The 19,704-nt window shown below is 37.6% G+C and overlaps 1 protein-coding gene across 1 annotated transcript; it reads right to left on the bottom strand.

Annotated features, from left to right (window-relative positions):
- Positions 1-625: 625 nt before the first annotated feature.
- Positions 626-19,475, bottom strand: gabra2a (gamma-aminobutyric acid type A receptor subunit alpha2a). The gene is made up of 10 exons (XM_083540039.1): positions 19,160-19,475; positions 18,646-18,729; positions 18,157-18,272; positions 15,468-15,535; positions 5,686-5,906; positions 5,524-5,606; positions 4,005-4,148; positions 3,692-3,844; positions 2,878-3,080; positions 626-2,232 (listed from the first exon to the last, which is right to left on the bottom strand). The coding sequence occupies exons 2-10, from the start codon at positions 18,714-18,716 to the stop codon at positions 1,936-1,938; spliced, it is 1,356 nt and encodes a 451-aa protein (XP_083396165.1). The 5' UTR covers positions 18,717-18,729; positions 19,160-19,475; the 3' UTR covers positions 626-1,935.
- Between the last annotated feature and the right edge of the window lie 229 nt (positions 19,476-19,704).

Below are 19,704 nucleotides of genomic sequence, written 5' to 3'. Positions count from 1 at the left end.
TTCATTTAAAAAACAAATATGCTAAAACAACTTTTACTCTACTCAGTCGATACTTGTCTGTATACTAATATTTTATTCAATTATTTCACTGACAAGCCAAACATTGTTTAGATTTTTTTTAATACTGTTGTTGAAAAATCATTCTGGCAGATTGAAAGTAAGCTTCCCCACCCCAAGTCCCAACAACACAAACACCACAGCACAAACACAGCACACACAGAGAAGTGAATTAGGTTTCCCATGTAAACACTCTCCTGCACTCCCTGAAGCTAGGAGACAGAAAGGGTTCAAAGAAAGGTGCTGTAACTGAGGCTGCAGGAGTTCATTCATACACTTTTACTGCTGCAGAGAGACCTTTTACTGAAAACAACAGAGAAAATAAGGCTGATTAAACGTGCTAAAACAGGTTGCACGAAAGATCCTGGCAGAAAGAGAAACAATATCTGTGTAGGAGTGTTCAGGTCAGGTTCGTCAGACCTGCAAATCTCCTAGGAGGTATTTAGCCAAATATGATGATACATCTGATACTATCTCTACTATTATTATTCATACCTTTTCAGTGGCAATAAATACACCATTTTCTTTCCTACCCAACTCAAAAATAAATAAATGAAGATTTACAGTATTATTAGCCATCATTATATTTTCATGTATACTTCAAGTTATACAAGTCATTTTCTGAAAATAGTAACCATTCAACAATGAAAGCTTTTGCTACATGTATACCACAGTCAGCTAGCTACAACTCCAACAGGCCGAGTTATAGAATTAAGCACAATTCTATAACACTTGCTCAGCACTGTAAAACATCTGTTAGCTGTACTGTGTTGAAAGTGGCTATGAAGAGAAATGTGCAAATTTTACTATACTGTTCACAATTCACTGTGAGCATTTGTAAACAAAATATATTTACATATATGGGATACAATAATAGGTGGTGATTTAACCCTATTAATGCTTTTCAGAAAATGATACAGTAAATATTTGTGGATTAGGACAAACATTTGATTCATAGTTTTAATTAGAAAAATAAAATGTTTTAGCTTGTCTAAGGGAACAAAGTCAGAAGCGCATTTCAGTGTCAAAAACAAATTAAAAAATATATCAAGTTCCACTTTTTGTTTGAAAATGCTACATGGAGAGCCAGAAATGATAAAGTGACTGCCCATATTTGTATTCACAATTGTATCTATCTTTAAATGTACATGGAAGTGTAGGAAATTCATTCAGAAAGCATTTGAAATACGTTATTTGCATTAAGTGCATCTAAGTGGCAAAGGACTGAGACTGTGCTGAGTGACGAGCTGTTTTCTTTTTAACGTCACATTCGAGTAATGGAGAGATAAATTACTCTAAAAATGACTGCACAAAACCACATCGAATATTAATGTCCCAGCTGTGCCTTGTGCCATCCTTGGCACTTAAGGATATAATTGGCAGTGCTTTTACTGAGAGGAAAGGATGGCAGGTTTCTTCCTTCCTCCTAACAACATTAAGTCAATTGCATGGGAACGTAAGCATTCTCATCCTACTGTCTCATCCTGTACTGTGGGATTTTTAAATACAGGGAAAGAAAATCCATATATTTGATTGGTACTAAGAGATAAAAGGTGTAAAAGGGTATAGATACTATTACATTAGAAGGAAATTCTTATAATAAAAAAAATAGGAAAAAATATTGACAATAATAAGGAAAATGGTTAATCATTGTCCAATAATTTTAACCAACAGTATATACAGAATTAAAAAAAGGCAGTAAAAATCTGTTTCAAAACAAAAAACATATTATATACCCTCAATAGTAAGACAAAATCCCAAGCATGACACAATACGAAAAACACGTACAAATGCCAAGTAATATTTGAATATGCCTGTCTGTGTAAATGTGTATGTGTGATGTGGGTGTGATGTGTACATTCATATTTTATAGACTTGTCAGTGAGAGGGAACCATGTTCTTAATGACAGGCTCTCTGTTGAGATATGTAGCCCAGTAGACCAGGTTGAAGCTACCAAAAAGCACGGGGAAGATTATGCGGGACATGCGGTCGATCTTGCTCACGCTGTTGAAGGTCTTCCTGCTCTCTTTAGCCACAGGTTGAGCTTTTATGGGCTCTGATGTGACGCTTTTGGAAACGGTGGGCAAAGCTAAATCCTTACCGATGTGGGGAGCATAGTTTGCCACAGCTACTGCATAAGCGTTGTTTTTCTTCATAACAGATCCCTCTTTTTTCTGTGTAAATAAAAATTATGTTGCTCAATTAATACATCAAACTAACAAATTAATTTGTGAGGGCAAATAATAAAATTCCTAGGATATACCTAATAATAAAACAAACTAACAAATCAATTTGTGAGTGCAAATAATTAAATCACTGAGATATATCTATATAGGGATATATATAATAGTATTGCATGAAAACAACTTTTAAAATACAATAGTTACTAATTATTGTTGATTTAATGCAGAACCAGTAAGGAAAATAAAGATATCCGTTTTTTTTTTTAAAGATATGCATGCACAAAGCAGAGAAAAGTGTTTCTTAATTGATTTTTACTAAAAACTAGAGGAAAAGCATCTTATCAAGTGCATGAAATTATTTATTATTTATGCCACTTCTGTATGCTGTAATTTAATGCTTTAAAGTTTATTGTATAATTTAACTGTAGATAGTTTTTTCAAGGTTTTAATATTATTCAAAAGCACAAGAGTCTAAGCAAATGTATTCAGATTCTACATTCAGCAATATGCAACCAGGCAAAGTAGGCATTCAAAGCTTGTTGAATGTGTGCATTAATCATGAGGGCATTCTTAGAAATCTTCTAACAATAAAAGGTGCCTGATGTTTCTTTCTTTTAACCGTGTAGGCACAGTTACCTTGTCATTGAGAATGCTCTTGCCATCCCAGGCCCAGCCTCGTTTGGTGAAGTAGTTGACTGTCGCAAACTCAATAAGGGCAGAGAAAACAAAGGCATAGCACACAGCAATGAACCAGTCCATTGCTGTGGCATAGGCAACTTTGGGCAATGAGTTACGAGCACTAATACTCAGAGTGGTCATAGTGAGTACTGTAGTTACACCTGGACAAACAAAAGAGATACACTTATGCATGCACATAAAATTAGTCTATAATGATGTTTAACATTAGAAAATGTACAATTACTGTAAAAGTATAAATTATATAATTAAAGAATAGAGAAAACAATACCAAATGATAACCTGCTTTCATAAAGTTTACTCTGAACCTCCTCCATCGAGTATTTCGAATATAGTACAAGATGCTGCTTCTTACATTTAAAGATTCTTTATAATCTTGCAACCTCTTACCTTTCTGTCTTGCTTCATACCTACACCCTAACGCGCACTCAGATCTTTTCCATCTGTTTCCCTTACTGTACCTTCTGTCCCTTCAGTCACTATGTGTTTAAGGGCATTTAGCTGGGCTGATTGTGATCTTCCACAATCAATACGAGAAAGTGACTGTCTGACCACTTTTAAATCATGCCTGAAAACGAATTTGTTCCAATTAGCTTTTTCTGATTCATTTTAACGGTTAAATAGCTTTTTGTTGTTGTTTGATTTTATGACTTCACTTTACTGTACGGTGTCAGTTGAGTGTTTTGAAAGGTGCCTTTAAATAAAATGTAGTATTATTATTTATTTATTTTATTATTATTAAAATATTACCCACCAAAAACTGTTCGAGCGGGTACTGATTCACGGTTAAGCCAAAAGGACACCTGGGAAAGAATGACAGTCATGATGCAGGGCAAGTAAGTTTGGATCACAAAGTATCCAATCTTCCTCTTCAGATGGAAATGAACTGTCATTACTGTATATTCCCCTAGAAACACACAGAGAAAGAGAGTGAGAAAGAGAGAAATATAAATAAATTACACAGATAGATTTTCAGACCATAAATAAGTGAACGAAGAATTGGATCAAGAGATATTGTACCTTACCATTTACAATGAAGGAAATGAATGTAACCTATGTGTACTCACCAGTGCTGGATTTAATTGTTTCTTTGCCACCGGTTTGGCCTCTCAAGTCATACTGGTTTAGCCTTGATCCATCTGGAGCCACCTCCACTGAAAGAGTGGCATTCCGTGTCCAAACATAGGTTACCTCTGTCAGAGTATATGCATCTACACACAGTAGCAGCATGTTTTTCGAAAGATTGTCTAATTATTGAAAATTTTATTAATAAGAATTGAAGCAAATTAGCTGTCTTTGTCAGATATATTTACAGAATTCCTTGAAAAAAAAAATACATTTTGACTGGTGAATCATGCAAAATCGAATTGAAATTTTATTTAAATTATGTCAGAAATCTCTTGTCAGAGTTATAGAGTATGTATAGGTGCTTCTGGAAAGAATTCACAGCGCTTCACTTTTTTCTTTTCTTTTTTCTTTTACGATAGGTTCCAAAATGGATTTAATTCATTAGTTTTCTCAAAATTCTATAAACAATACCCCATGATTACAACATGAAAGAACTTTCTTTTCATTTTTGCAAATTAATTAGAAATAAAAAACAAAAAACACAAGTACATAATTATTCACAGCCTTTGCTCAATACTTTTTTGAAGCACTTTTGGCACCAATTACAGCCCTCAAGTCAAGTTTGAGCAGTTTCTCCCATTCTTTTTTGCAGAACCTCTCAAGCTCCATCGGGTTGGATAGGGAGCATCGGTGCACAGCCACAATCTCTCCAAAATGAACTGACACCTCTGTCAGTCTGACGCCCAGAGCGCTCTGGAGCAGGTTTTCATCAATCGTGCCTCTGTACATTGCTGTATTCATCCTTTCCTCAATTTTGACCAGTCTTCCAGTTCCTGCCGCTGAAAAACATCCCCACAGCATGATGCTTCCACCATCATGCTTCACTGTAGGGATGGTATTGGCCAGGTGATGAGTGGTGCCTGGTTTTCTCCAAACATGATGCTTGGCATTCAGGCCAAAGAGTTCAATTGTTGTTTCTCGTGGTCACTGTCATGTGCCTTTTACTGAGGAGTGGCTTCCGTCTGGCCACTCTACCATGCTGGCCTGATTGGTGGAGTGCTGCAGAAATGGTTGTTCTTCTTTCCAAATGTCCATTTCCAATCAAGTTGTAGAAACATCTCAAGGATGGAAACAGGATGCACCTAAACACAATTTTGAGTGTCATGGCAAAGGCTGTGAATGCTTGTACATATACAGTACAGACCAAAAGTTTGGTTTTGTACTGTACTTTTGGTCTGTACTGTACATGTAACTGATTTTTTTTCTTTTAGTTTTTAAATAAACTTTTTTCACATCGTCATTATGGGGTATCGTTTGGGAAATTTTACAGAAAATAACGAATTTAACCCATTTTGGAATAAGACTGTAAAATAACAAAATGCGGAAAAATTGAAGCTCTCTGAATACTTTCCGGATGCACTGTACATGTATAACAGAAGAATACAACTAAAATGGGTTAAAATATGCAGCATTCTGTCTCTTTTAGCCTCCACTTATAAGAAAGAAATTTGGGCTTACAGCTGCCAAACTTCAGTGGACATGAATGGGAGTCCATGGGGAAGTCCTCCAGATGCATTGGACATTCAGCTTGCACCGTAAGCCTGGATCACACACATTTAATGCAATAGTGAACACCAGATTGAAAAAATGGTTAAAGTATGCAAAGTGTAGCCTGAATACCTCATGGTGTAAAGTAGTGTCCCATTCTCCATGATCCGCAGTAATTTGTTTGGCATGGTCATGTTGTGAGCCACAGATTTCTTGCCATTGTGGAAGAAGGTATCGGGGGTCCAGATCTTACTAGCCATCAGATTATTGAGTCGCAGGATATTCATTGGCCCATGGAACTTCAGTCGTTCATCTGTCCAGCGCTGGCGGAAGAACACATCCACTGTGTACTCCTGACAGTATAGCACACAGTCAGTGTTAAACATTAGACATTGCAGTAAATAAAATGAGTTTAATGAAAATATATTGTATCTATTGTATATATTGTATTATTAAATGAACAGTTCACACCCAGATGATAGTATAATCCTGCAACCCAACCAGATACCAGTGAGTTAAAAAGATTTTTGTCCCATTAAAAACAATTTTAATTTATTAATCCACTCAGAGAAATCATTGGAGTTTTTTCCAATTTGATGGTGAAATGAATGCAGCTTGAGAAGGCGAGAGAGTGTAGAGAGCAAAAGTAATATAAACTAATGAGAAAAAAAGCAGCTTTGAAAAGAAGATCTTTTGGAAATAACCTTCTTCCCAATAAATGCTTAAATGTTTCCCAAAGAGATTGATGACTAGCAAGTAACCTCCAATTGTAAAAAAAAAAAAAACCCCTACTAACTGGTCTGAAGTATTAGTCTGTATATCAGTCATTGTCATTAATAAGTTCTCATTTTCCATTTACTATTACCAACCATCAGCAAAGAGTAATGGATTGCAGTAATATATATATATATATATATATATATATATATATATATATATATATATATATATATATATATATATATATATATATATATATATAAAACAGTAACATAGAATTAACTACTGCATTACATAAAATCATATAAAATTGCAGATGGCGCTAGCTTTAAAAAGGGAAGGAAGCTCTGACTGGAATGCAGGTAGTGTGGCACTGAGATGCAGCGTCTTATTCCCTCGGGGAACCAGGGTTACATACATCAACAACAATTTGGGAACTAGAGTACAATACCGCCAGACTGACCAATCCCTGCCTAGTGTGGATGGGCACAGCTAGGTCGAAGGACAGAGGGGGCGAGAGTGGCACTAAGGTCAAGGCTACAGGACCTGACAAAGGTCAGCGGGTTAGACCAGCAAATGTCCTGGAGAAACACTCCAGAGAAAAATGCCTTAGAGCCCACCATGCTTCAGGTTGAGTAAGCTCTGACCCCAAAAGGAGCAGGAAAACCAGAAAACTCATAAGAGGAGGAGATAGCATTCACAATCCACCTGCTGAGTGTCTGCTTAATCCACAGGGACCTTATTCTTATTTTGACTGTAGCAGACGGCATAACAGCTTGTCTGACTTCCTCCATAGGGCAGTTCTGTGGATGTATGTGTTTAGGACACACCTGATTAAGCTTCTCCTGTGCTGGAAAGGAGGAGAATAGAATGTCTGGAGCACGACTGGTAGTGGGGTAGCCAAGGGCACCTGGCTTAAAGAAAGGCACTGGCCACACCTGCGGTAAACTCCAGACAGGAGAGGGAAACAGAAAGTGTGTAAAGTTTCTCAACTCTCTTTAGAGACAAGATGGCCAGTCTAGGGTTAGCCTGGCCAGTACTGGGCTACCAGAAGGAAATGGAGATTTCCATGCAGTGCAGCAGGGGGAAAAGCATGTACAGTACAGACCAAAAGTTTATATATATTATATATACAGTACAGACCAAAAGTTTGGACACACCTTCTCATTCAAAGAGTTTTCTTTATTTTCATGACTATGAAAATTGTAGAGTCACACTGAAGGCATCATAACTATGAATTAACACATGTGGAATTATATACATAACAAAAAAGTGATCTGAAAATATGTCATATTGTAGGTTCTTCAAAGTAGGCATCAAGAGAATGCCAAGAGTGTGCAAAGCAGTAATCTAAGCAAAAGGTGGCTACTTTGGTGAGTGAAGGAAAACCAGAGGGGACAGTGCAAGGTTTCTCGAGTCACAAACAGGTCCCTGGGATGTATACTGCCTTTAATGAGAGCAGCTTCCCTTGGGCCCACAGGAGGATCAGTCATGCCAGCTTCTAAAGTAGGCGAGAGCGCAGACCCCCCTGATGTTTGATGTAAGAGACCACAGATTTGTTCGTATGAGAGAGAGAAAGAAAATGTTTTAAATGCTAGAAGCATGGCCAGCATCTCCAGGCAGTTAATGTGCCACAAGAGATGGAGCCCTTTCCATAGAACTTGGGTGGAGCGGCCACTCATGACCGCCCCCCAGCCCGAGAGGGAGGCATCTGTCATTAACGTTAAGCGATGACAAGCAGTCCCAAACACAGGGTCCTGTGACAGGAACCCAGGTTCCCTCCACATGTAAGGCCTGTGACCTTGATTGTGTGGAGTGGTTTCCCCCTCTGGGAGAACCCTCTGGTCCTGAGCCACCACTAAAAGGGTTTTAAGCAAGTGGTTTTATGTTGGACGTGGCTGCCATAAGATTCAGCAGCCTTTGAAACTGCTTTACAGTGAGTGACTGGCCTTCTCACTTCTCTCTTGACGGGTGCGAGGATAGACTTAACTCGAGCAGGAGACAACTGTGCCACATATTGTATGAATCCCACACTACGCCTAGGTAGGTGGTCGTCTGTACCAGAGAATCTACACTTTTTTTGGCATTCAGTCTTAGCCCCAACTCCCTCATGTGGGCAAGAACGACATCTCGATGCCTGGTTGCCAAGTGCTCCAATTAAGCTAATATTTACCAATCGTCAATATAGTTTAGTATGCAGATGCGCCAGAGTCTCAAAGGAGCCAGAACCGCATCCACACAGTATGGGGTGAGAGTGCAAGGTCAAACAGAAGGAACCAATATTGGTAAGCTTCAACCCCAAAATCAAACCTCAGGAACTTCCTATGTGAAGTAAGGATGGGTACATGGAAGTCTGCATCCTTCAGATCTATCATGACAAAGCAGTTTTTGGAAAACGATTTGTTTCGGCGTGAGCATTTTGAACCTGAGCCTCATTAGTAAGTGGTTCAGCTGATGCAGATACTAAATGGGACACAGCCCCCATCTTTCTTGGGAACTATGAATTATCGGCTGTCGAAAAATTTGTTGGGGGAGGGACCACCTCGATGGCCTGCTTCCTTAAGAAAGTTTCTACTTCTTGTTCCATAACCAGAGCCTGCAAGGCAGAGAAAGATAGAAACGAATCAGTGTGGGTCATGTGACCAGCTACATTACCTATATAAATAAAATGGCAGCAAAAGCTCTGGCAGCACACTGTAGACCTTAATCAAAATATCATTCAGGTAACACAAAAAACACGAGGTATACAGTGGCTGGCTTGCCCGGGCAACAAAGGGCAACAAATTTCAAGGTCCTGGAGTGACCTAGCCAGTCTCCAGATCTCAGCCCCATAGAAAATCTTTGGAGGGAGTTAAAAATCCGTGTTGCCCAGCGACAGCCCCAAAACATCACTGCTCTAGAGGGGATCTGCATGAAGGAATGGGTCAAACTACCAGCAGCAGTGTGTAAAAACCTTGTGAAGACTTACAGAAAATGTTTGATGTCTGTCATTGCCAAAAAAGGGTATATAACAAAGTATTGAGATGAACTTATGTTACTGACCAAATACTTATTTTCCACCATAATTAGCAAATAATTTCTTTAAAAATCAGACAATGTGATTTTCTGGATTTTATTTTTCATTTTGTCTCTCATAGTTGAAGTGTACCTATGATGAAAATTACAGGGCTAACTCATCTTTTTAAGTGGGAGAACTTGCACAATTGGTGGCTGACTAAATACTTTTTTGCTCCTCTGAACATAAAATGATCAAGTATGAAGAACATTGTACCTAATAAGAAAATATGTATTAATATTGTCTACTTAATCAAAATAATACAAATATGGTTCTCCTTTAAATGATAGCATTATTTCATTGTATTTCATGCAATACTCCACTTATTGTTTATTAATCAACAAAACAGGACAATTAAAACACATCTATAATGCAAAATGCTATTCAATGAGTGTAATTTAGCCAGTTATAGAGTTACTATTACTTCAAGTACCATCTGCAAAATACAACAATGATAAAAATTAACAATGCATGAGTAACAGATTTTGTGTCCACATTATTCAACACTGAAAAAAGACTCATTGTTATTGCTGGGTTGGTAAAAAGTTTTTCATGTATTGAGCTAAACAAAGTTTCAAAAGCATGTGTAGAATCTCTCTATCTTGTTAAAGTGACAGAAAACCCTCTACAGAAACACTTCAAAATTGAGGTGAGAATCTGACGTAGCAGGCCCTTTGGTAAGAACCCCAGGGGCAAAAAAGAGAAAGAAGTTTCCACAACAAAAAATAAGAGAGTAATGAGTAACAATGTTTGGAAATGACTGAGTAAGGTCAATGTGCACCCGATCAACATTAAAAGCCCAAAAGCTGCATATAGTGAGGAAACAATTTTAGTCCAGGCCTCCAGCATCAGAGATAACCCGTAATTCACTTCAGAGTGAACATAGATACTACAAAAACCATAACCATATGCACTAGAAGTTCACCCATGCTTGGCATTTTGCAAGGGTCACATAGGAATACATAAATCAGAATAATGCTTATAAGATTTTATACAAATCAGTACAATAAAATGAGTAGCATGTTACTTGACATTTACATGAAAGAATGTCTACATAAACAACCAGTTCATTGGCAAAAAGGGCTTGCCAGCTCCTTCATTTCTTCCAGCATCTGAAGAAGGTAAACATCTCTCTACCATCCTCATCACATTCTACAGGGGTACCAATGACCAGCTTTTTTGATGTCTGTTTTGAAAATTGCAACATCTCTAATTACATGATCCTACAATGGATAGTTCAGACAGATGAATGCATTATCAACGCAGCTCACCCTCCTTGTGAGGAGATTTTTACCCATGCACAAAGCCTCTGGCATAATGCTAGATCCTAGTTGATCCCACCGTTCCCACAATCTTTTTCCCCCTGAGCCATCTGGCAGAAGTTTCTACAGCATTCACTCAAAAACTGCCTGACTGTCATACTCCTACATACTTTGCTTACCACCACCACCACCATACACACACAGAGACACACACACATTGCTCTGGGATCCAAGTGAAGCTTTCCTAAATCAATAATGTACACATTACTTTAATGATTAAAATTCCATCAGTGCAACTTATAATTACTGTTCACTTATTACTGCAATGACCTAATGTTTATAACTAATACATTGTACTAACTCACCATCACAGTGCTGTAGGTTCATGTTTAAGTTTCACTCATCTATTACTATTACTGTGCTGACACTTACAACTTTTTCAGTTTAAATCACAGCTATGAACCCTGCTGTGTTTACTGTTTTGACATTTTGTCACATAAAATGTTTAGTGATAGAAACATTCATGTTTAACTGCCCCCTGTGCACTCACTAGACTGCTTCTCTTTACACCTTACTGCATTAATTTATACTGCATTTCATTTACGTTCTGTCAGAATTGTATATTTTATGAAAGTATTTAGCAAATTGGATCCAGGTAAAATGTGATTACTTCTCACCGCAAATCAATATAACTACTATTTTCTCTTGACAAAAATAGTTTGTTACTAGTTGTTGGCTCCTTGTAAGAAATCAGAAATTATCCTGATATCTTGATACTTAGTTCTACTTGGTCTTGGCACAGGAGGTCCACAGAAATGTCTTGCTAGTCACTGGTATGCAAAAAAACAGCTGCTGCAAAAACATTCCCAATCCTGATTCCCAAACATGATTCTTCTAATTTATGGTACAGCTACAGACTCAGCTGAGCTTGGATTTGTTTTGCAACCAAACCAGAATGGGCAGAGCTGTTCACAGGCTCCCATAGCAAAATCCAGCATACAAATTGAATTGTTCTGTAGCCATTAATAATTTAAACTTGATTTAGACAGGAGTTGCAACACTGACAGGTAGATTATTAGACCATTAGACAAAACCGGCTTGTTAAAGAGTTAAAAGTTACCCCAGCCATCATTTTATCTTTTTATCCATCCATTCATCCTTTCACTAGCATCAATATATCAGTATTTAATGTTTATTGGTGACATTGGATGAACATCTAGTTAATGACATGTTTCTAGTGTCAGGCAAAACATAGTTTTATTTCTGTAATGGATCTCTGGAATGCATAATAACCAGTAGGAAGCCGTTTATTTCACACCTAGGCTTTCAGTTGTGTCCTATTTGAATTAATCCACCTTGTAATACCATCATTATGACACTATGGCTATAGAAAGCATCAATAATATTTTACAGAAATGCAGTATAACAGAGCACTGCATCATATTCAGGTATCTCACACAGTGAAAATAAATTCCATTACTAAAGCAAGAAACACAATGAACACAACTCAACAAGTCTCCTTTCACTGTAGCCACAGCTGCGCTGACCGCATACATAATTTCTAGCAGAAGCATCAGTATTTACCTCAAAAAATGACTTCGGGTTTCCTGTGCATTACGGTTTTCCTTGGGATTCGACAAACTGTTCTGAACTGCTTTGGCTGAGCTTTCCTCTTGATGTCCAACTTGTCTTCAAAATGGCATTGTAAGTGTGTCTGTGACCAAATCAATTTCTTTCTCTCTCTCAGCCATTGTAGAATGAAAAAAACAACTATTAAATCCACATGAATATATTTGAGCTTGTGCAGTTTGCTACAGATGCAGGTTGTAAATAGTGCAGTCTGTAACCATCCAATCAAAAGACATGAAAATGGCAATGTTATTGTTTACCCTGTTGTGTCCAGCTCAAAATCCAATTTATTAAAGCAACGTGTACTTTACTCTACAGGCAACCGTACTGCTGATTCTGAAGCTTTCACGGCAGATTCCTTTGACCTCAGCAACACGTGATTTGATGGCTGAAATATGAATGGATAAAAACTTGCGGGATAAATGCTATTAAATGAAGAGAATATACTTTTGGAAATAATTGAATACATATTCATGAAAAGAAATAGATTAAAACTGAAGAAAGCTTGCCCCTGATAATAACACACTCTATGGTGTATATATTCTATAATCTTAATGCTGGCTATAAGGAATTACCTGCAGACAGAAGCAAAGGCGAATCAAGAGTCAAGCTCCAGAAGAATTGTGAAGTTCTCCAAAATGTTTAGAAATATGAACAATATTATTAATAATATATCAATACAATATTTTACAAATATTTTGTGGTGTACCTGACACTACTGCAATTTGGTTAAATTTTAATTCCAAATTTAAGATCATATTTATAGATGACTTTATATGCTCCGGTGCTAGTGAACGGTTAATACTGACATTTGCATTCAAACTTCAGACAGTTGCAGACAAGCTGCAAATGTGAGGAGAATTTAGCTAAAAACAGGTGTGCAATGATTGCATGATCAACATAATTATAATGACTGGGATCATTTTGTGTCCTGATCATGATAATTAGCCTTAATATATTCACAATCTATTAGCCTATTATTACAGGTGTATTTTAATCCTTGCCATTTTAATCACTTTTTTTTTTAATAGTTTCACACAATATCTTATTGAAACTGACAAAGAAATAAATCCTTTGTAGTTCACAATTCTATTCCCTGTTTCTAAACGCAAAAAGGAAAATGTTTTTAAATTATTTATTATAAATATTTGAGAGCAGAGAGTTTGTGAAACGAAGTGAAAAGCTTTTAGGCAGAGCTTAGCTTGTAGAAGAAATCGGTGCTATGAATAGACAACAGAGTGTGAGAGAGACAGAATAACATATACAGAAAATAATACAGATAGTCATGTATAATATTTGGAGATACACGTCTTGAGAAAAAGAGAATGATAAATATTTTACTACATTTTTACATTTTAATCTAAGACTTAACTAATCATTTAAATATCAAGCTGTATGTTTGTCAATCTGAATCTAGGAACAACTGAACAACCGAACAACTGCCCAAAGCTCTAGATAAAAAAATCAGACAACCTGAGAGTAAAAGCTGGGCAGTTGTGTGATTGAACACAGATGTAGCTACTGGTGGATTTTTAACTTGAAATCAAGCCAAAATGTTTGTATTTCCAGATTTCTGATTAAACATTTAAGCGGTCTGGGTAATTAAAATTGAGTTGAGACTAGGTCTTGCCTGTGAAGACTGCATTCGTCAACAAAAACTATAAATCAGCAGCAACAAGAGAGATCTGTACCTGTATATAGGGGAAAGAAGGCACTTTAAACCTGAGAAATAGAGAAAATCAATCAGAGCCAATGCACACGCAAATAGCGAATCTAAAATATCCTCAAAAAAGACATAATCCCCTGCCATACACAAACCAGATATCAAGTTGAAGAAAACAACACCAGATGAAGGCCATATTAGAATTACAGAACAAATACACAAATGAGTCACAAATGTTCTAGAAACTAAATCCTTAACAAAGTGTGGAGATAGAAATGATCTGCTCACGAGCCAAAGCATACAAGCTCAGTCTGGCACTGTGGAGTGTGGCACTAACCAATCTTAAAGGAGAATGCAACTCATTATATTTAGAAATAGACAAGGAAATGAAAAGCAGAAATCCTGATCTATTATCTCGTGGTCATATTATTATCTCAAGTCTTCAGTGTATAGCAAAAACAAAAACGAATTTATTTGCCTTTTTTTAATACTTTTAGAGTTTAGAAAGTTAAGTTAGAAGTTTAATTGATTTGATTGGCAAGCAGTGGCTGTGCTAAAAATAAAAAGGTTGGAAATGTATAATATTCTCTTTTCTTTTTCAGAGAAAGCAAGCTACACTCTGAGTATAGAGATAGCAAGGTGAGCGCCTGTGAAGACCTGAAGGCTTACTACAGGAGAAGTACAAATCTTCGTTTACAAGGTAAAATGTCATTTCCTCCATAGCATTTTAATGATTTTCAGTGGAACTGTAATAAATGAATTCTATGGCGACGTTATTAATCACAAGATTGGCTGCCTATTGTTGCCTTATATTATTAAATAAGAAGTTTGTGTCATTACCACTTAATATTGTCTGATATACAACCAAAATGCATTAGCATGTTCCACTTTTTAGGTTAATTTGATTTTATGTATTATATTTCCTTATTCCTCATTGTGTCTACATATATTCTAATTTTTTGTCCATTTCATGAAAAGAGGAAAAATACATTATTATCCTTCTACTCCTTGCTCAACATGACTTTCTGCATCTTCTTTAATAACACCATAAAACATGCTGGTAATGTTCCATTACCTGATTTGGGGTTCTACTGTTACGTGCAAGTCATCAGTGTAACTCATAATATTGTACAAATACGGCAATATTTTAAATGAATACTATTCACCAAGTCAACATGGGGATTCGAACACACAAATGCTCTCTAGCTAAAATACACCCCTTAATAAAGAGCAGCAAGAATAATGGACAGACTCCATCTTTGTCAAAGTATAAAGGTTAGAGAGTACTAGTGTAGAGGAAACAGAAAGCAAATGAAAAATACATCCAAACCTTGTTTTCATGGTAACCTCTATTCTGCTTTATTCTAAATATTTGAAAGCAGAGAGAGCGGGTGATACAGTGTAATATAGGATTTTGGGAAAGCTTTTAGGCACGTAGCAAAAGTCAGTGCTATGAACAGACAACATAGAATGAGACAGTGAGAGAGACAGGGAGCCAGGATATGAGAAAGTGGAATAATACAGTACATACACAATGTAAAGACACAGCATGTTATTACATAGCATATGGGAAAAAATATTTTACCATGTCTGCATCTGATACTGGTCCAAAACTTGTTACATAAATATCAGTCTTCACCTCTGTCACCCGATCTACAAAAAGAAATTAGCAAAATCATTGTCAACTCGTTATCAGTGACAATGGCATGCTGGGAAACAAGGAAGCCGAGCAATCATTATTAGCCTGGAACACACACACAGCAATGACTAATTCATAAAATTAAAAAAAAGACATCTTAAAGTCTCTAAGCGTCTTAGTTCTGGTCACTACAAGCCGCACCTTTCCATTGATTTGTTTAGCCTGGAACACCATTCTTCTGAAAGATCTGGTCCTCGTGATCTAGTGACTACAGCCATAGCATATAATTTTCTTGCAATTTCATTCAGTGAGCCCTCATGCGCTCTCTAGTGGTACCCTCGTTTTGGAAGAGACCACTTCCAAAAAAAGGGAAACGTTTCCTCATATGGAAAAGATGATCAGTCAGAATAATGTTGTATTGATGCCTCCTCAACATTTAACAGACCCACCATCTTCTTCTTCACCTTTACATTGATTTTTTGTATGTGTGTAAGTGCAAGTGTGTGTCTAGGCATGTAAATGTTTGCATTTTTAATAGCAAAAAAACTCACCCAATTATTTCTGAATACTACAGTGATTGCAATCAATGTTGATGAGCATGTTTTTATGTGTAGGCACAGCTAACAACAGAGAAATTCTTATGAATATTATGTAACTAGCTGAAAGTACCCGTGCTTCGCTACGGAAGGCAGAATGCTAAGCAATATGGCAATAAGCAGTAAGCACTGAGCAGGACTGGATGATTAGAGATCAGAACGTAACGTCAACAAATAACGTACTACCCCTTTGTAGTAGGAATACAGGGCAAACTACTTTGAAAATCCTTTTTATCGTGCATCTAACATCTAATAAGAAACAATGTACTAAGTTTCATTAGGATCCGTTATGTTATTTCGAAGCGTTTACAATGCGTGAGAAATCGCGTTTTTCGCGAGTTAGCCGCGATCCAGGCCGAATGGTTTTGGTTGAGATCTAAGGACTGTTCATCATAAAATCTATACTATTTTTATATTTTATGCTCAATAAGAATATCAAATATAAAAATAGTATAGATTTTATGATGAACAGTCCTTAGATCTGAACCAAATCAAGCACCTATGGAGGATCATAACAGATTTGGACTTATTTGTTAAATAGCAAGAATGTTTTTATAAAAACAGTGTTTCTTCCTTCAAGTATGGTTCTTGAGATTTGTAGGATCTAAGGCAATCCTTTTCTTTTTTGCAGTTTAATGTGTAGTTTTTATAATCTACAGTTCATTCATTGATGAAATACAGCTTATTCTAAGAAATCCTCCGTTCTTTGTATGCGGTATTTATGTGATGATTGTATCTGAACTCCTGTACAAAACTTTAATGTGTTGTCAGAGTATTCACAGAAAACAATAAGCTGGATAAGACGACTCCTATCAGGAATGTTTTATCACAAGACAAAACGCGATCCATCAGAATAACGTCATATTGATTAGCAGTAACCTTTTCATAGTACAATAGCAAGTGGATCCGAACCATGACAGCAAAATTACCCTAAAGGGTCACTCATTCATTCCTGAGCTGTTCTGTTTTTGTATAACGAACATGCACTTGCGGAAAAGACAATGAGTGATGACTCCTGTGCTTTGTGCATCAGTGTGAACTTTCAAATATGCATTTGTCTTCATAATGAAGGGCTTATCCACTGCAAACTATAATACCGCTCTCTTTGTGTAATTGATCTAATTGTAGACGTTGCTGTCAGTCTGATCAAGACTTGCATTCTCATTCTCAGTATCTGGAAGAAGTGTTTAGCAGTTGCTCTTCTATGCACAAGTATCAGTGAATGTGTCTGTTTAACCACACCTTATTTACTGCTGTCATGTCATTGTCATTTTCTCCCGCTTATCCGTAATTCGGGTCGCGGGGGCAGCAGTCTAAGCAGGACCCCGCCTTCGACTGCTGCCCAATCCTCACAGCACCGTCCCTTACGGTCCCTCCTGCAGGTGGTGAGCCCACGGGAAGGCGGCCCCACGTCACTCCGGACGTCACGGACCTTGATATTTCCCTCGTAAGGGACCCCCGGAGCATAGAGGGTTAAGGGCCTTGCTCAAGGGCCCAAGAGTGGCAGCCTGGCGATACCGGGGCTTGAACCCCAGACCTTCCGATCGGCAACCCAGCGCCTTAACCGCTGGAGCCACCACTCCCCCTATTTACTGCTGTTTTTCCTTTAAATTTAAATGCACATGACACTGGTCCTATTTGCAAACAGCCAAAAGATCTTTCTGACTAAAACAATATGCACCAAAGGCACATTTTCTCTTGCCAGCCCCATCCAAAGTTTAAAGTTACTGCCACAATTGGGTTAATTGTATTGTAAATTTTACTTTAGTTTTTACTGTATTGTAGATCTAAATGAATCAGAATTGTAATCATTTTAATAAGTATTTAATTACAAACTGCATCTTGTGACCTGTTAAATGTTTCTGCAATAATTAACAGTGTGCAGTCATACAGGATGAAATGAAGAACAGAATAATAAGCAATATAATAAAATCAGAGATCTTTTGCACAATGCAACAGCTTAAACAGTTTGATCTGAGGTCTCAGATATATAATAAACCCCCAGTCTTGTAACAGGCACTAAGTGCAGTGTCACTCACCTCCAAGACCCGGTCTCAACCTGTTATCATAGCCATCCAACAATCGGTCCAGGATCCTTGTGAACAGTGTGATGTTGTTTTTGAAAGCCTCGGAACCAGACACATCTGATTTTGACCTTCATATATTGATAAGAAAATGCACATTATTAAACATTCATAAACGCTCAGCAGCATTGTCCATAAAAAAAAAATCAGACCTTCTCATAAAAGTAATAAAGGACCTGAAAACTGTCAATAGCACCAACATGGGCAATGAGCTCACAGGTGGGGGTTTTTTTTCAGCACAAATATAAATGCTTTGACATTTGATGGTATACAATCCAGAAACGTGTTTGGTTCAGCACACATTTGAAGCACTTTCTTTAGCTTACCCTTATTTTATAGATTTCATTCTTCATCTAATATCAAGTCATATTTAATTATATATGCATTTATGAATAAGTCATTATGCCAGGCCATCAAAAACCAAAAATAAAAGTCTGCACTTGCCTTGTCTGCCAGGCTCCATTTAACATCAGGTAGAGCAAGAGTCCCAAGGAGCGAAAATATCGGCTGTTCATTTCTGATCAATCCCTATAATAATGAGGGAAATGTGTTTTTAAAGAAAGTCACACTTACAAACAGTAGTTGATGCAACTGCCTTGTTACTTTGACCAAACAATCCTATGATACACAAGAACATAAAAAAAACAACACAGAAACAAAAGTAAAAACAGAATCCAAAGGCTTTGGATTAAGAATGAAGCACAGCAAGATTGTCGCCTGCACAGTATTTAAGAAAGAATTGTGATTGTGCACAAGGTGCACGGTTCTCTGCTGATCGTAGTTCAGCGTTTAGGGTATATTCCAGTGTCAGCGACAATCTGACGCCTTCAGTTCCCTTCCATTTCGACTAGACAGATGATGAATGAAGTCCTGTTGAACTCCTGTGGTTCTAAATGAACACAGGCTGCATGTCTACAATACAGAATCAACTCTCACAGTGTTGATCAAACAGTTTTACCTGCTGAGGATTGAGGAGCGCACAGGAGAATCTAGTGAATATATGCGCACGGACGCAACTGGTGCACGGCTGTTTCAGCGCCTTGCTTCAGTTTAGAGTAGTTGCGTTTACACTACTGCTCACCAACCGGCTGGCTTTTTCCAAAGAGCCCACCTGTAAGCAGTAGCCGCCTGCGAGAGCTGGGAGCGCGCAAAATGCTCGCGCTCGAGAGCCACGCTGGAAACGCCGGGTCCTAAAGTGCGCGCCCGCTCTCTCTCTCTCTCTCTCTCTCTCTCTCTCTCTCTCTTGCTCCTATTCTATTGCTTTCTCTCTCTCTCTCTCTCGCTCTCTCTCTCCCTTTTCCTATTCTATTGCTTTCCCTCTCTCCCTCTCTCTCACTCCTTTTCTCGCTCTGTCTCCCTCTCCATCTCTCTTACTCTTTTGCTTTCTTTTCCTCTCTCTCCCTCCTTCTCTCTCTCTGTGTCCCTCTGCCTCTTCCTTTGTGTGTGTGTGTGTGTGTGTGTGTGTGTGTGCTCACCTGGTGGCAAGTGTGTATGTAGCTCTCT

The sequence above is a fragment of the Silurus aristotelis genome (genome assembly GCF_946808225.1).
Source record: "Silurus aristotelis genome assembly, chromosome: 4".
Lineage (NCBI taxonomy): Eukaryota > Metazoa > Chordata > Actinopteri > Siluriformes > Siluridae > Silurus > Silurus aristotelis.
This window is presented reverse-complemented; position numbering and strand designations above follow the sequence as displayed.

Excerpts from the sequence above, each read along its gene's own strand:
- gabra2a (XM_083540039.1), bottom strand. The coding sequence starts at position 18,716 with ATGAACAGCCGATATTTTCGCTCCTTGGGACTCTTGCTCTACCTGATG. Across the intron at positions 15,536-18,156 it reads GTTGAGACCGGGTCTTGGAG|ATCGGGTGACAGAGGTGAAG; the intron begins GTGAGTGACACT and ends TTCTTTTTGTAG. Across the intron at positions 4,149-5,523 it reads TCCACTGAAGTTTGGCAGCT|ATGCATATACTCTGACAGAG; the intron begins GTAAGCCCAAAT and ends TACTGTGTGTAG.